The sequence below is a fragment of the Anopheles funestus genome, chromosome 3RL (genome assembly GCF_943734845.2).
Source record: "Anopheles funestus chromosome 3RL, idAnoFuneDA-416_04, whole genome shotgun sequence".
NCBI classification, from domain to species: domain Eukaryota; kingdom Metazoa; phylum Arthropoda; class Insecta; order Diptera; family Culicidae; genus Anopheles; species Anopheles funestus.
In genome coordinates this window covers 78,760,716-78,775,488 of record NC_064599.1, presented here as the reverse complement: position 1 = coordinate 78,775,488, position 14,773 = coordinate 78,760,716, and the positions used below count along the sequence as shown (strand labels likewise).

The following is a 14,773-nucleotide window of genomic DNA, read 5'->3' as shown; positions in this document are numbered from 1 at the left end:
AACTAATGATGAAAACGAATCTACTTGATCCGCGTCCATCGAAATGACATTTAACAAAGAGAAGAGTAGAGTGAAGCAAAAAAGCTACAAAGAGAGAGAGAAAGAGAAAAAAGAAGAAAACAACATTTCAGATAGGAAGGTCAATAACTCAAACCACAGTAACAGCCCCGTTGGCCCGGCCAATGTCATCGCAATGACGAACGAAAATAAATGAACGGTCACAAAACGGCTGCTATCACACACAAGTGTTAGCAACTCTTGAGGCCGACACCTTGTCCCATCGTCGCTTCCTTTCCTCATCGCCTTTGCGACATACCATCCGCCAAAAACCCACCCCCCCTAATGCTATCCACCCACCTAAACCCTCCCCAAACCCACTCGGCATCGGGTACGCATACGCTTGTGGTTCTTCCATTATACTACTTTTTTGTTGTTGTTGTTTGCGGCCAAATTGCAGTTGACGTGTACCAATAGCGTTCGTCCATTGTAGCGCAATGCCATCCTTGAAAATCGATATCCAATTAGATCAATTATCAATTCATGAGTCGGTTGTGAGAGATTAAACAATATCGCGACAACGGGCTTGTATTGCCAAATAAGTACTGTTCAATGTTCGATGTTCAATGTTCGAAATTCAAAGGGAGCTTGTGTGTTTGTGTTTTGAAAAAGTTTGCCAAGAAGTTGTAGACTAATTGTCACAAACGTTAATTGGTTGATCGTTTCCAAGTGGAAATATACCTATGTTCATGAATTAGCACAGTAACATTTCGGCAGCGGTTTTGCGTGATAAGAAGCCATTTTTGTGAGAACAATTTCACGTAGGGTAAAGTTCACGAATCAACCTTTTAAAAGTGAGATAAATTGAACCGTTTAATAACAATTACTAATGACAGGTAGTGCTAGTATCGATTTATCGACGAATCGATAAATAACTGTCAAAACAACATTTGACATTAGCTTTGACAAGCAGCGTCAAACCATAGTAAGTCATATTTTATAATATAAACACGTGTTGCAAACTTTAAACGCATCTGTTTAATGATGCATCGCGATTTTTTTTTTTACAGGTCAAACGAATATAATTGCATCATTTCATACGTCGATAAACTAAATGTTATTACCGAGTATGGATCAATTATTACCATAAAAAACTTGCGTTCTTCCAATCGCTTCAATACCTCCAAATTAAGTTTCATTTTCCACTATCACAACGACTATAAAAAAAAACAAATCTATCACCTCATTCACAGAGGAATGTGAAAACCATGCCAAGGGCTACTGTGACCTGGTAGTTCGCGTTAGGTTGATGTAATTATACCTCATATGCACAGGGACCAATTCGGGTTGGGGGTGTTTTTTTTGTGCAACGGTCTGTGAACGTAAAGCAGTCGATAATCGATTAAAACCAAATGGTCCATATCGAGCCATCATCAGCCGACCGCTCGTGTCCACATGCAAAAAAAAGGGGCGCGAGAGCGAAAAAAAAACATAAATTGTGTTTTTGGAAAATGTGTCAATAAATAAAGGCGTGTGAAAAAATTGAAAACTGGTTTATTATTTGCACAATCTGTTAATCGTAATTTATCGTAAAATCTCACATCGTTGTTGCTAAAAAAAAATACGTTGTCAAAATGAAGATCACTTTTGCGGGATAAAACCTGTATGATTGACATGTTCCGGTTTGAATTAGAAAATCCCCACAGAACTGAAGGTTAGCGAACAAATAGAAAACCTTGTTTTGATTTTGCCATTTTTATGGCACTTTGTAACCCAGCGTCTGTTCCGCTCAGCGGCACACACACGCGATCTCTAGACATATTCTCTTTTGGGAAACTGAAACCATCGCTATGCGTCCCAGCTGTGCACCAAACTTATCGAAGGGTGTACGAGATGTATGTATATGCCGCTTATTTGGCATTGATCCACATTTTACGCTACCGACCGCAATAGAAAAGACATCCCAAGTGCAGTCTCGGTGCAGTAGTAGCAGCTGCATGCGCATACGGTACATACACCTACATCCTCGCTACTAACACTTCACCGTGCTAATACTCGCCTCCAAAAGGGAGGGTAGGGGGTAGTAAAGATCTCCACCGACCAGGCATGACACAGTGATGACAGGCGCGAGGTACAACACGTCATGGTCGCTTCCTGTTTGTGTGTGTGTGTGATTAGCTTCCACCGTCCCATCGGAGGACCTTCGTAGATGCTAGTACGTCATAGGTCATCCATGGAGACTCACGGAAAGGTGCGAGCACAACCCGTAGTGCGCCCCGTTTTGTTTAGAGCGTGTGAAACTAATCTCCCTTCCGGACATACGATGGAGCAGCCCGGTGTCGCACTCCTTCACTCCCTTTCCACACCTGCAGCCCTTAAGTGTGTTCGACGTCTGGCCGTTAGTTAATTAAATTTGCAGAATCTCTCAAGGAAGGCACGGTCGGTGGAGATCGCTGGAGGAGGAGACGCAAAGATGGCGTCTGTATCGATGGTGTCTGTTCAGTGTCATTGGAGCGCCATCTTGCCATTTCGGTGAGTGAGTTATGGACTGCTTCACGCGCCATTTAGAAGACGTTTCGAAGTTTTCGAAAACGCACACTCGAAGTACTTCCAGAAGCTGTGTGTGTGTGTATGGATGCTGTAAAAGTTTATGACACCACAGGGTCGATCCGGTGCGACACAGCGCATTTGATTGATCGATTGTTGAGCCGCGTAAAACGGCAACAATTGTTGAAAAGATAACGTTTCCCTTGCATCACCGAACGATACATTTGCAAACGAATGCTAATTTAGATGCCCTTTTTTGCAAACACCAACGTCTCCAGGGGAGGGAGGTTTTTGTGTAAAGGTCAAATGTGTTTCCACGGAGGATCCATTTGACAAATCACACACGCACACACACACACACACCTTTACACTAAGTAGATGATCTTACATAAAGGAATGTACCATATGGATCTTATCACATAATTTTGTATTATATAACTTCACTATTTATGGGAAAAATCGTTACATATTGCGTATAGTGGAAAAAAAATCGTCAATATTATTGAAGTTTATCTGTTTTTTTTTCTAATTAGCGATATCTTTATCGTTTTATGGTGCATGAGATTGTATATGTATGGTTAACCCTTAATATACCAATAGAAGAATATTAATATTTTTCTCATTTTTGCATCAAGGGTCTTTTAGTGGCTAATGTTTGAAATAAGGACCCCCTCCTCTCACGGTCACTCATCTGCGTGTCAATTTTTCGTACAGGGTGGTTCGGTGGATATGGAATTTGGCCTGAATTTGATTTTTTATAATTACAAATACATTGTAAAGGAAATTTACGAGTAGTGCAAAGTAGTTTATTAATCGAGGTATCCAACGAATCGCCAATCTTTCTTCTAACTTGGCTAGATGGCACTTGTGCCTACATTTCGTCCATGCACTACTAATCACTACCATGTCTCTGGCCAAAGATATTCGCGAAAGCAACTGTTGCACTTTTTCGGGTTTTGGTGCATAACTCGGACGGTATCCAACGGATCGCCAATCTTTGACCTGTGGTCGATAGATGGCACCAATGGCTACATTTTCTTCTTGAACGGCCATGCCCTCAGATGTCTGTGTCAGAAGTTATTCGAGGAACCAAGTTCCATACCCTGTTTGAGAAAATGTAAAATTTTCCTCATTTTTACACCAAGTTTTGCCTATAACTCGGACGGTATCCAACGGATCGCCAATCTTTGACCTGTGGTCGATAGATGGCACCAATGGCTACATTTTCTTCTGGGACGGCCATGCCCTCAGATGTCTGTGCCAGAAGTTATTCGAGAAACCATGTTCCATACCCTGTTTGAGAAAATGTAAAATTTTCCTCATTTTTCACCAATGTAGCAAAATTTATAAATGTGATATATTTTAATGGGAATTTGTTGCAATAAGTTTCTTTTCACTCAAATAATGCTTTAAATTAAAAAAAAATAAAAAATCAGAAAAAATTTTTAAAAAAATTTTCAACTCGAAAATTTCATAAGGGGTACCCCTTGCCATTTTTTTGAGAAATTTTGCAAAAAAATGAAATTGATTTATTTTAATGCCAATTGGTTGCAATGAGTTTCTTTTCACTCAAATAATGCTTGAAACAAAAAAAAAGAGTAAAATATAATAAAAAATTGAAAAATTAAAAAAAATTTGAAAATTTCATAAGACTCATTTTTGCACCAAATTTGCCTATAACTCGGTCGGTAACCAACGGATCGCCAATCTTTATCCTGTGGTCGATAGATGGCACCAATGGCTACATTTTCTTCTTGGACGGCCATGCCCTCAGGTCCTTATTTCAGACTTTATTTCAGCCCTTTTAGTTGGTATTTTATCGATATTTTGTTTAGTCTATGCTTTGTCGAGATGAAGTTTAAAGCACTTTGAATTAAACAATTTAAATAATAAAATAAAACTGTAATAAAGAAACCAATTTATTCTCCTTTGAATGAGCTAAAAGTACTTTAATTTTTTTTTGATATTATATACTAAAACACTACAAACCGTATCACCATGTCAACCACTGCCTAACGAATCCCCCCTCCTTTCCGTTCGGAACAGTTTTCGGATAAATTTATCCCATCAACCGTTACCGTGTAATTAGAATCATTTCGCACCAAAAGAAATCAGCAAGGGGAAGAAAAATTGACCAATCTGAAAGGTGGACCTGAACGCTGAAGGAAAAACTCCTTCCCATGCTCCAGGAGGCTCAGCATGTGGTGGAACACGGGAACAGGGAAGCTGGTTTGGGAAATTATATTGAATTAATGGCCGCTCATTAGCGTCACGCCAGAGTGTGCAGCAAACAGATTGGACGGTTGGAAGCGTGTTTGAAACAATCGATAAAGCCTGTACTTTTCCTCGGGGTGGAAAAGAACAAAATCGTCCGAAAGGAAAAACAATGCCCATAGCAACGTGTCCTACTAGGTGGAAGATTATAAGCTTTTTTCTCCCGGGGATGATTATCGGGTTTACATTAGGACGTTTTTGTTGGTTAGTTTTAGGATCGGGACAAAATTAGTCGAGTAAAACGTGCATTGCACGTGCACGATGATCACTTGTCTTATATGCGGCTAGTGAAATATAATTTATATTAATTTTATTACGAGTTTTTCTCAAAATTAAAAAAAAACTTTTTTTGCAGTAATATTTTACCCATGTTAGTTTTGCTTGATTCTCATATGAAACTAAAAAGAAAAATTGGAAAAGTTTTTCTCTTGCAATGCTCATCATCCCACACGTGGAAAAGTGTAGTCGCGGAACAGTTTTCCACTCGCTGGAGAAGAAAAGTGCAAAGGTTTTAATCTGTTTCTTACCTTATCATCCAAACCTTTTACGGAGAAATGCAAAGTTATTTTTTTATTCTCTTGCTTGGAAAAGTGAGAATCCAAAGGTAATACTAAAAGAAGATCGATAAGAACTTCCTTGTATCTGAGCAGAATTTTCCTTTACACGTTCAAGGTATTGCCTAAGCTCGCGAACTTGATTTGTTCGCACAGCAAGTGTGGCAAAAAGCAGGAGTGGCAAAAAAAGAAAATCAAACTTTTGGTTCTGTTTTGTTTCTGTTTTATAAACCCTCAAATGCCCTTTTCTTCTGAGTTATCTTCATTTTTCTGGAAAATCGGTACCTCTATCGGACACACACACAAACCTTTCTCGGAAATGAAGGTAATTGGACGGTGAGGAGATTTTCCAACACCACCCTGGCCAAAACGGTCCACGTGCCGAAGGAAATGGGAAAGTTCACAAATTATAATTCTCCGGGTTTTCTCCGGAAATGAAGGGGTTTACTTGAATGAGAACGGCTTGAAATTTTCGGTACGTTAGATGAATTTTCCTGAACGACGGATGGTTCTGTGGGAACTTTTTTTTCAACAGTTAAAAAGACCTTCGTTAAGAACATTTCGTAGGTACCTTTCCGAAATAAAATAAACATATTCGTAAGAATGTTCAACTTTCTTGCCTTAGGAAGCGGTTGCTAAATAAATCACCCATTTTGTACTTTATTGCCTATGAACAGTCCTACACAACGCTGGTGCAAATGTGTATCTCGTTCCACATCCTTAATTCCATTTCCTCGCAGCGATACTATTCACACGATTCATTTTATAGCACTTCAATCACAGATAGCGCTTCACAGAAATGCCACCACAATCATCATCTACTAAAAGCACTAATCCCCCGAAACGAACGAGAACAGTTCGCATGCGAGCTGATTGCTTCGTACATTGCGCAACCATCGCCGACGAAAGGAATGTATTCGTTAGCGCGTCAACGAGGGTGCGGGAGGGTGTGAAAGGGGCCCAAACCGGGGTTGAGGATGTTTTGCTCTTCGATCCGAAGATCTGAACTTCCGTTTCCCGCTTTGCGGCTGATGCTGGTGGTAAAGTGAAGGGAAGAAAAAAAAATAAAAAAAAGAAACACCAAAACGGAAAGATGGCCCCCGGGGGTCAAAGGGAAAGCTTCCGAAACAGGAGAAAATACTGAAGTAGTGGCTGAACATTCTCATTAAAACGATATCAAATAAGTCTCTAAAGTGTGTGTGTGTGAGGTTGGGAGTAGAAAGGACATTAGGTTTTCGCAGAGTTTCACATTTCACTGTCCCGTGCTACATGTGCCCGTGTGACGACCCCCCTCGGGCGATACAGAAAGAACGATACGGTCGCATGTAGAACCCATGTTTAACATGAATGCCTCCCTCACACATCGGTGTGAGTGTGTGGGTGTGTGAGTGTCCGTGTGAAATGTTTTCATACAATTACCCTACTCGATGGAGCCGCATGGTGGGTGGCCGTTTCCAACAGTTCGGAAATGATGGTACGGGTATCAGCGGGTGCTTTCTGCTGCTTCATTTAAAAAGGTGATGTATGGCGGATTGTTTGCAGATGTTCTTTACGGACTATTTGCGACCGGGAGTCCTTGTCATCGTTTATGCACACGTCCATAGCTGTAGCGTATTCTATCGTATAAGATGGATTGTAAATCAGAACGAACCTCCACATTTACAGCTGTTATAAAATTTGTCGTACATTCGGTGCAAGGCTGACGATACAGCTGAGGGAACTTAAAACTAAACAATTAATTCAAACGATTAACCACAACCTCGTTAACTTCAATGTTTCAAAGCTGCATCGTGTTCCGAATGGTCGATAAACGGTAATAATTTGAAGGTGAATGAATGCAGCTTCAAAGCGCTACAGCAAACCGCCTAAAAGTATGCAACCATCGTGCACGCTTGCTTTGATGCTTGATTGAAAAGTTACCGACATTCCAACGGTAAAGAATATGATGAATGAATCTTTTGTTGTTTCCGATGAATCTTTTATACAAATACAAAAGAGGAAACGTAGAGAAATCTGATTGTGGTATGAGAATATTCTTTTCTCTCTAGAATAATTAATATAAATCTTCTTTTATTTACCTTTCCTCATCGATGTTATATAGACAAGCTTTTGTAAATACTTGCGAATCGTGTTGTTTACGCACTCCCCCTACAGCTACCCCGTCCCTCTCTCTCTCTCTCTCGATTTACATGACCTTGCAACTTAATTTCAACTTCCAACCGTATGTAGCATCATCACCGGCAAAATAGTTGCAAACCGCACTCGAGCCTCATTTTTCCGAGCGCGTTCAATTGTGTCGGTGTGTGTGGGTTTACCAAACCAGCCAGCCAGCCAGTTCCGATGGGTTTTTCGGTGTTGCATCAGTTCAGTCATCCGAAAAAACAAAACCTGATTTCACCTGACACCTGTCATGATGGGGCCGCCTGGTCGCGGGGCACAAGGTGGAACGACGGTAAGGGTGGAACAACAAAAGCGGCAGCTTCGGAAAGCTTGAACCACTACCACGCACACTGCGATCGTTCGTTCGTCTGGTGCAAAACTCCACCACAGCAACCATGATCTGCATGTTCGAGTTTGCTCGCACTATCAACGCGGACGCGTACGCGAGACCTCGAGACGCGCGTCGACGGGGGTTCGGAACATTCGGCACCTGGTGGAGGTGTCAGTACAGGTGAAGCCGCCGTTTACGCACGACCAGCAGGGACTTTACCGACGCGATCGATTCGGAGCTTTGCGGAAAGGATGCCACAGTTCCGTGCGCGAACTCAACCGGGAATGGCGTGAGTTACGAGTTGCTGCGCTGTTTTTTTTGTGTAGAATCTCCAGATACCCGCGGTGCGGTAATACATCCTGGTTCAAGTTTAGTTTTATCTGTGATTTTTTTTTCGTTCTTTGATTGTCTATCACGAACGTGCAAGTGAAGTGAAATATCGTACAAAAAAGCAAAAATGGCGCCAAACAGTGCGCTCTGTGTGCTTACGTTGTGGAGTGTTAGTGTACTGATCCTGCTACTTAACCGGTGCGATAGGACTGATGCTAACTTCATTACCTACGTCGATGAATCTGGTGAAAACGTGCCGGAAGATTATGTCCTGGACACGCGCCATCGGCGCAAGAAGATTCGGCCGCAGGACTATAACGATGCACTCGATCGTTTGATTTCGCATGCGCTAAATCAGACAACACCTCGTACGGGAACCAACGAAACAAGCGCGGAAGATCTGTCCTCCAGCACGGCAGAGCAAAGCATCGCCTGTATAGGCAAACGGAAGGTGAGCAGAGCAGAAGCGTGCCGAATATTTTGTTTTTCTCGAGGTCTCACAACACGCCACGAAAAGATTGGAACCGGAATGACCTTGAACTGAAACGAAAGGTTGAGGCGGTCGTTAAAAAACGGCTTTTTTTGTTGAGTCGGTGAAAGGTTTGGAAACTGCCGCGGAATCTGGAACTAGACAGAAATGAGAGCTTACGTTACGCAACGGACAGACGATGGCTTTGTTTGGTGTTCAACGTGTCACGGCTCCGGCGCCGTTAGTGTCATCAATGTTTTTCGTTTTGAATCAAATTTTGGTGTTCCTGTGCTTTTCTCGGGTAACAATCGGCCACCGTTGTCGTTAGCCTTGGGCAGATGCCCATTTTCGGACAGGGGAACCAGTTGTACAAATGCAAACATTACACGCGTTGCCGTAATGGTGTGAGATGCAGTTAGCACTGTTAAGCACGAATCATCAGGATGACAGTCGACTGCTAATTGCATTGACCGGTTCTCTGCCTTCCAATAGGCGGCAAAAGGGGGCTTTTCCATGTTTTAATTTATTTTCTTTTTCTTTTTTTGCTCCCCCCACTGCAAAACACAAGTTGCAGCTTAAGTTGTGCGCTAATGAGCAGGATATGAAACCAAAACGAGGCATTAAGCGACGAAGTGCGGTTGAATAATTGTTTTAATCATACAGTGCGCGAAACTCTAAGAACTGTTCAAGCAGTTTCATGTATGAGGGTGTCAGCTGTCAACTGCTGTTGATCGGGACAGGGAGAGCTACTAAGAAAATCACAGCCTGCTTTATTACTCCCCAGCCATACTATTTCCTGTTGAATGTTCTTTTTTCTTAATGGCGTCGCGATCGCTATAAAAGGTACATTTGGAGGAGCAACTTTTATAGCATAGATGGTAAAGGCGTTTTGCGAATGCTAATTTTGATTGTTTATGACAGCTTTATCTTGTTACAAGGGGAGCTAGAAAGCTTTCCTTGCTCCGTTAAAAAGTCGTTGTAAAAAAAACTATTTTGTTTTAGATGCAGTTATAAATTCTACTGCATTATTCATTTCACTATGGGCACAACGCGCGGCTCGAGAAGATCAAAGACCTTGTATTTTTATTTCCCCTTTTGCGTGCATTACTACAAAGAATGAGGAAGTGTATGTACGTATGCGCAAAAAGCAATATCGATCGTTTTTCTCACTCGCTTCATACATTAAATGCGTTTTATCAGCTTCTAAAGCGCGTACATTATCACAGCGCTTGATTCGATCTAAACCGGGTGCGCTTGTGTTGCATAAATAAAACAAACACGCCAACCCAACCACCAAGTTCGAGGAGACAAGGTTAATCAAACCGAACCATGCAAGAACGGTGTTTTATTGCACCAACAACCAAAACCAAAAGAAGCCACTCCGCATCAGTTTGCGCAGGATTTGTTAACCGTTTTGTGTGGTTTTGACTGGTCGGGTTTTTTGTACAACGCGCGAAGGACTTTACTTTCTACTTTGCTTTTGGATGACCTTTACAAGATACCGTATTACACTGCAGCTCACACAACATGCAGTTTGCAGGTGTGAAGTGCATCGGCAATTTCCGCGGTAACGATGGACGCACAGATCGGTGCTTAATCGTGTGTGCTAACGTGTGGAATCATTTTTCTTCCACGATCAACACACCAAACTGCATCTCATTCTCGGGTTGGAAGAATTCTCGAACCCGCTTGTGGGGTTATGTTTGTCAGCCGTTTCATGCGACGTTTGTGAGGGAGGGATTTATACGGTTGGAAGATTTTTTTAAAGTTTCAAACAGGATTTGGAGAATAAAAGCATCCCAGTAAAGCAGGATCAACAGAATACGAAAATGGAATGCATCGAAGCAATATGATAATAAACAGGATGGGTGTTATTTTGTGGCAAAACTGGTCGCCCGAGGATCGACATCGTTTATAACTTGGGTGTCTGTATTATATGGAAGATTACTCGTGAGCGGTGGAGAATGTGCAGCTGATGAATGTAATTCTTTTGCGGTTGTGAAATATTTTCAAACATTACAAATTGTTGAGACCTTCAAATACTTACCTATGTTTTAGGTTGAATTCACGCGCAATCTCCCAATTTCCCAATCCTCCAAGTAGGATAAAGAACGGTTATGTTAATCTGTGCCCAATCCAATGTCTGTCTTTAGTAAAATTAGCATACTTAATGGTAGCGATCGCATTCTGAGGTATAGCGGAGATATTTTACTTAAAGTGATGCTTCTGCATACCAGTGACTGTTGCTTCAAAAGGTAAAATGAGCACAAACATTTAAGAGTAGGAGTCAGGATCAAGAAACCTGTTTAAGACACAGACACGAAAAGAAATGAAGATGAACTTGGGAAGAGAGAATGATTAATTATTGATGTATAGGGCTGGAAGCTCTTACTGTTTGTTACCTGTGTCGGATTGTTTATTTAAACCTTTTTTTAATTCTTTTTAAATTTCATTTAAATTTACGTAATCTTACTTCTTAAAATGTTATTTTCTTTTCAAAACTTGAATTATCGGAAATATCAAATAATCTTCAAAAAAGAAAAGGCAATCAGTTTTTAATCTTCAAAAGATTTTTATTACTTCCATCCATCTATAATCTCGAAGAATATACGTTCACGATAATAAATGATTATTTTGCAAAGCTGTGAGGTTACATAAAATTAAAATTTAAACATCGATAATAGTGACGTCTAATTTGTCTTGTCAATTTCCTCCCATTTCCCACCAGCCAATGGATATCGATTCACTGGACAGCCTGACGGTGCGCAAGTGTTGCCCGAAGGGCCAATCGTTCCACCGTCTAAGCATAACCACCTGCCACCCGATGGATGTGCACGATCACATAAGCCGCTTTACGTTGCTGGCCCGCCAGCTAGACTACTACGGTCCCGGGTGTCACGAGTACGGCAAATATCTACGCTACAATACGACGATCGACAAGACATGTGTGGGACAGAGGTAAGAGGGAGGGCGAGAGAGGGCGGGCGAGGAGGAGTATGGGGAGATTAAAATTCGAACCAGCCGGGTGTCTAATGTCGTGCCCATCCCCATCGGCAGGTTGATATTTAATGATCGCGGTACGCAGATGCTGTTGATCCAGAACGGTTCACTGCTGGTGACGCGCGGCGACGAGATCGAGTTCTACGATGATTTCTGTGTGGAGGAAACGGGCAACATGGTGCTGGCGGCACACATCTGCGATGCGGAGGGTGGCGACCATGCGGGCGATCTGTTCTCCGGGTGGTTGGGCACGGTGATGATTGTACTGGCGCTGGTCGCCTCGACCGTTACCGTGCTGGCGTACGCGTTCGATCGGACATTGCCACACCGGTACGGGCCACTGATTGCGACTCATGCCGGTTTGTTGGCGGGAGCTATTCTGCTGGAGCTGCTACTTGCAGCACTGCATGAAGGTAAGACGCAAACTGTATCCTTGAAGCTGTTTAGCTGCAGAATTGGTCAAAAGGTTATGGAAGGAAGAAGATCTTCGTGTGAATTAGATAGAGTTTGGAGATCAAATACTTGAGTCTCTTACTCATCCAAAAGAATTAAGGATTTTAATTCATAATGATGTTCGGAACACTATTTAAAACTTTAGCAAAGATTCAATCAAGATATTATAGTACAGAAGATTAGAGACCTCATTAGTGTCTTCAAGGAAAATGATCCAGAGTTCCAAATCATGATATACTACTAAAGATATTTTCCCATTTTCCACAGAGCACTACCGTCCCGTGGTCAACGTACTGGTTGAGATTTCCTACGCCATATTTGTGGTCTTCAGTGCGATGCTATTCTTTTCATCAGCTACCGGTACTACCAATATCAACTACCGTTTATTATTAGTGACCGTGTTCTTCGTCTCTTCCTGCTCACTCGTTGCCATGGCCCTGACGTTCTACTCCGAGCGTGTCCTGCTGATGACGGTCCTGGTGAGCTTACTGGTAGCGTTGATCATCAGTGCGGCCAACGTCTACACCTCCTTTGGACGGAACCATCTCGGGTTCAACAGTAGTGACAATCCGTTCGAGATGATTAACGAGGGTAGCACGGCTAAGCGTATGGATCAACGGAAGGAACTGTAAGTAGCGAAGCTTCAATCTAAAAAAGTTTCGATATTACAACGCTCCCCCTTTCTTCAACCTCGTTTGCAGCACAATTGTTTCCACATTCGCTTGTGCAACACAGATCATCGTGTGGATACCGTACTCGATGGGCAAATACTCACTGCTATCCGTGCTAGCCTGGAACACGATCATCATCTTCGTCGTCTTTGTCGGCCTGAGGCGTCGTTCGATCGGTCTCTGCAATGTTGGCCAACGGGTAAAGTTGCAGCGGACGGGACAGGTGCCCATTAGCACACCGTACGCCGATCACCAGATGCCTCGCGATACCCAGACCGTTCTGCCACCGGACGAGGACGTAGAGGTGGAGAACGAGCTGCGCGTGGTGTAGGTATAGTTGACTTCTTCGCGATCACTACAGAAGAGATTGATAGTAGACTGTAAATAAACGCAACGTGTCGTTTAGGTAGCGGAATTGTAGTTGTTCAACGGAATAATTTAAGCTTCAAGCGAATTAGCACACAATCATACCTTCCCAACACACCCCACGAGAAAAAGGAAAAACAAAACATTAGTCACCGTGCGATCGCCACGGATCGCCGAACCGTCGAGCTGGTCGCCGTCGAAGATCCGAGAGAGGGTTTTTGGGGGTTTTTTGTACGTAAGAAAACGGCAAAACAAATAAAACAAACAAAAACTGAAACCTCGAAGATACATAACATTTCTTATCCGATGCGGTTTGCGAGCAAACCGGTTTGAGTTCTTCACGGTATATCAAGATCCCCCCTACCTTTCGGCCAAGATGATACCCCAAAAGTTGGTGACTCCCGTCGGTGGCTAGCCGGAATGATGGCCTTGATTTCGTGGTGTTTTGGAACTGCAGCTGAACCACAAAACCATTTCTGTTGAACGACAAATCGACCAGACTCGAACGACAATCGAGCAAAGAAAATGAAGCTGGACGCTTTTCTCGGTTGAGTTGTTGTACTTTTATTGAGCAAGCGGGAGCGAAATGTCATCGAGGACATTATACTGGATTGAACGTTTTTTTCTCGAGATGGTTATAAAAGCAGTTAAAGAAATTACTACGATACAAAAACTTGGTCTTGAGTGTACCTTTAAAGATATAAAAAAACACACACACACCTCTTTCACTAGAAATAATGAAGGTTCTTTTTAATTGCAGCCGTGCACTGACAAGTGAATGGTACGAATAAAGTGATTTATGGGATGAATGGCCAAAAATACTTTTTGTGTCACGATCTCGATAAAACACAAAATAGCAGATTCATTTACACAACAAAAACGAATACCTTGAATAAAAAACATTAAACTACAATACACCCTCCTGCAGGGAACTCGAAAACCGGCTTGAGGGATGTGGATGTCCATGTGGATTTTCCACAAAGACAACAAGCGCAACAGCAACATTTCTTCGTTCTCGCCTGTCCTCGTTTTCTGCAAGCGAAGGGAGAGAAAAAAAATAAAAAGGCCCTCTCACTATTTACGGCATTTTTCTCATGATTCATCGTGTCGCGTACTTCCCGATCGTACCAAGCACTGTGGAGTAAAAACAAAGCTTAAAAGACCGGTCGTTTGTGGTTGGGGGATTTCATCGAAAGGAGGATTTTCCAAGGGGGAGTACAAATACATAACCAGTGGCGGCCATACATCTCACTTAATTAATGAATTTACACAAAGTAGCGTTAAAGTTGGATGTACTTCCAGAAAACGTAGTACAAAACTATGTGCCCCTAAATGTAGGCAATTCGCAATTAAAATTGATATGCTCACTTAAGAAAAATGTATTGTTTATAGTAATTATCTAAACAAAATTCTGCTACATACGAAAAGATAAACATTGTAATTCAATCCTTAAAATTCTACTTTCAACTTCAACATCACCATCTATTTCCTTTGCGTGTAACCGTATGAGCGAAAGACTTATACCGCGCGTTTCGCTTCGTCAAGATCAAAAGAAAACGAAACACCGTAAAAAGGGGCACTTATTTATGCGTGCCACGCTTTCCAACGCAAAGCACGGCAA

At 42.2% G+C, this 14,773-nt stretch overlaps 1 protein-coding gene across 1 annotated transcript; it reads left to right on the top strand.

Moving 5' to 3' along the window:
• Positions 1–7,933: 7,933 nt before the first annotated feature.
• LOC125767404 (uncharacterized) lies at positions 7,934–13,429 on the top strand. Its single transcript, XM_049433949.1, has 5 exons — positions 7,934–8,644; positions 11,391–11,620; positions 11,720–12,075; positions 12,383–12,743; positions 12,817–13,429. Exons 1-5 carry the CDS (start codon positions 8,321–8,323, stop codon positions 13,115–13,117), a joined length of 1,572 nt encoding a protein of 523 aa, XP_049289906.1. The 5' UTR covers positions 7,934–8,320; the 3' UTR covers positions 13,118–13,429.
• The last annotated feature ends 1,344 nt before the right edge of the window (positions 13,430–14,773 follow it).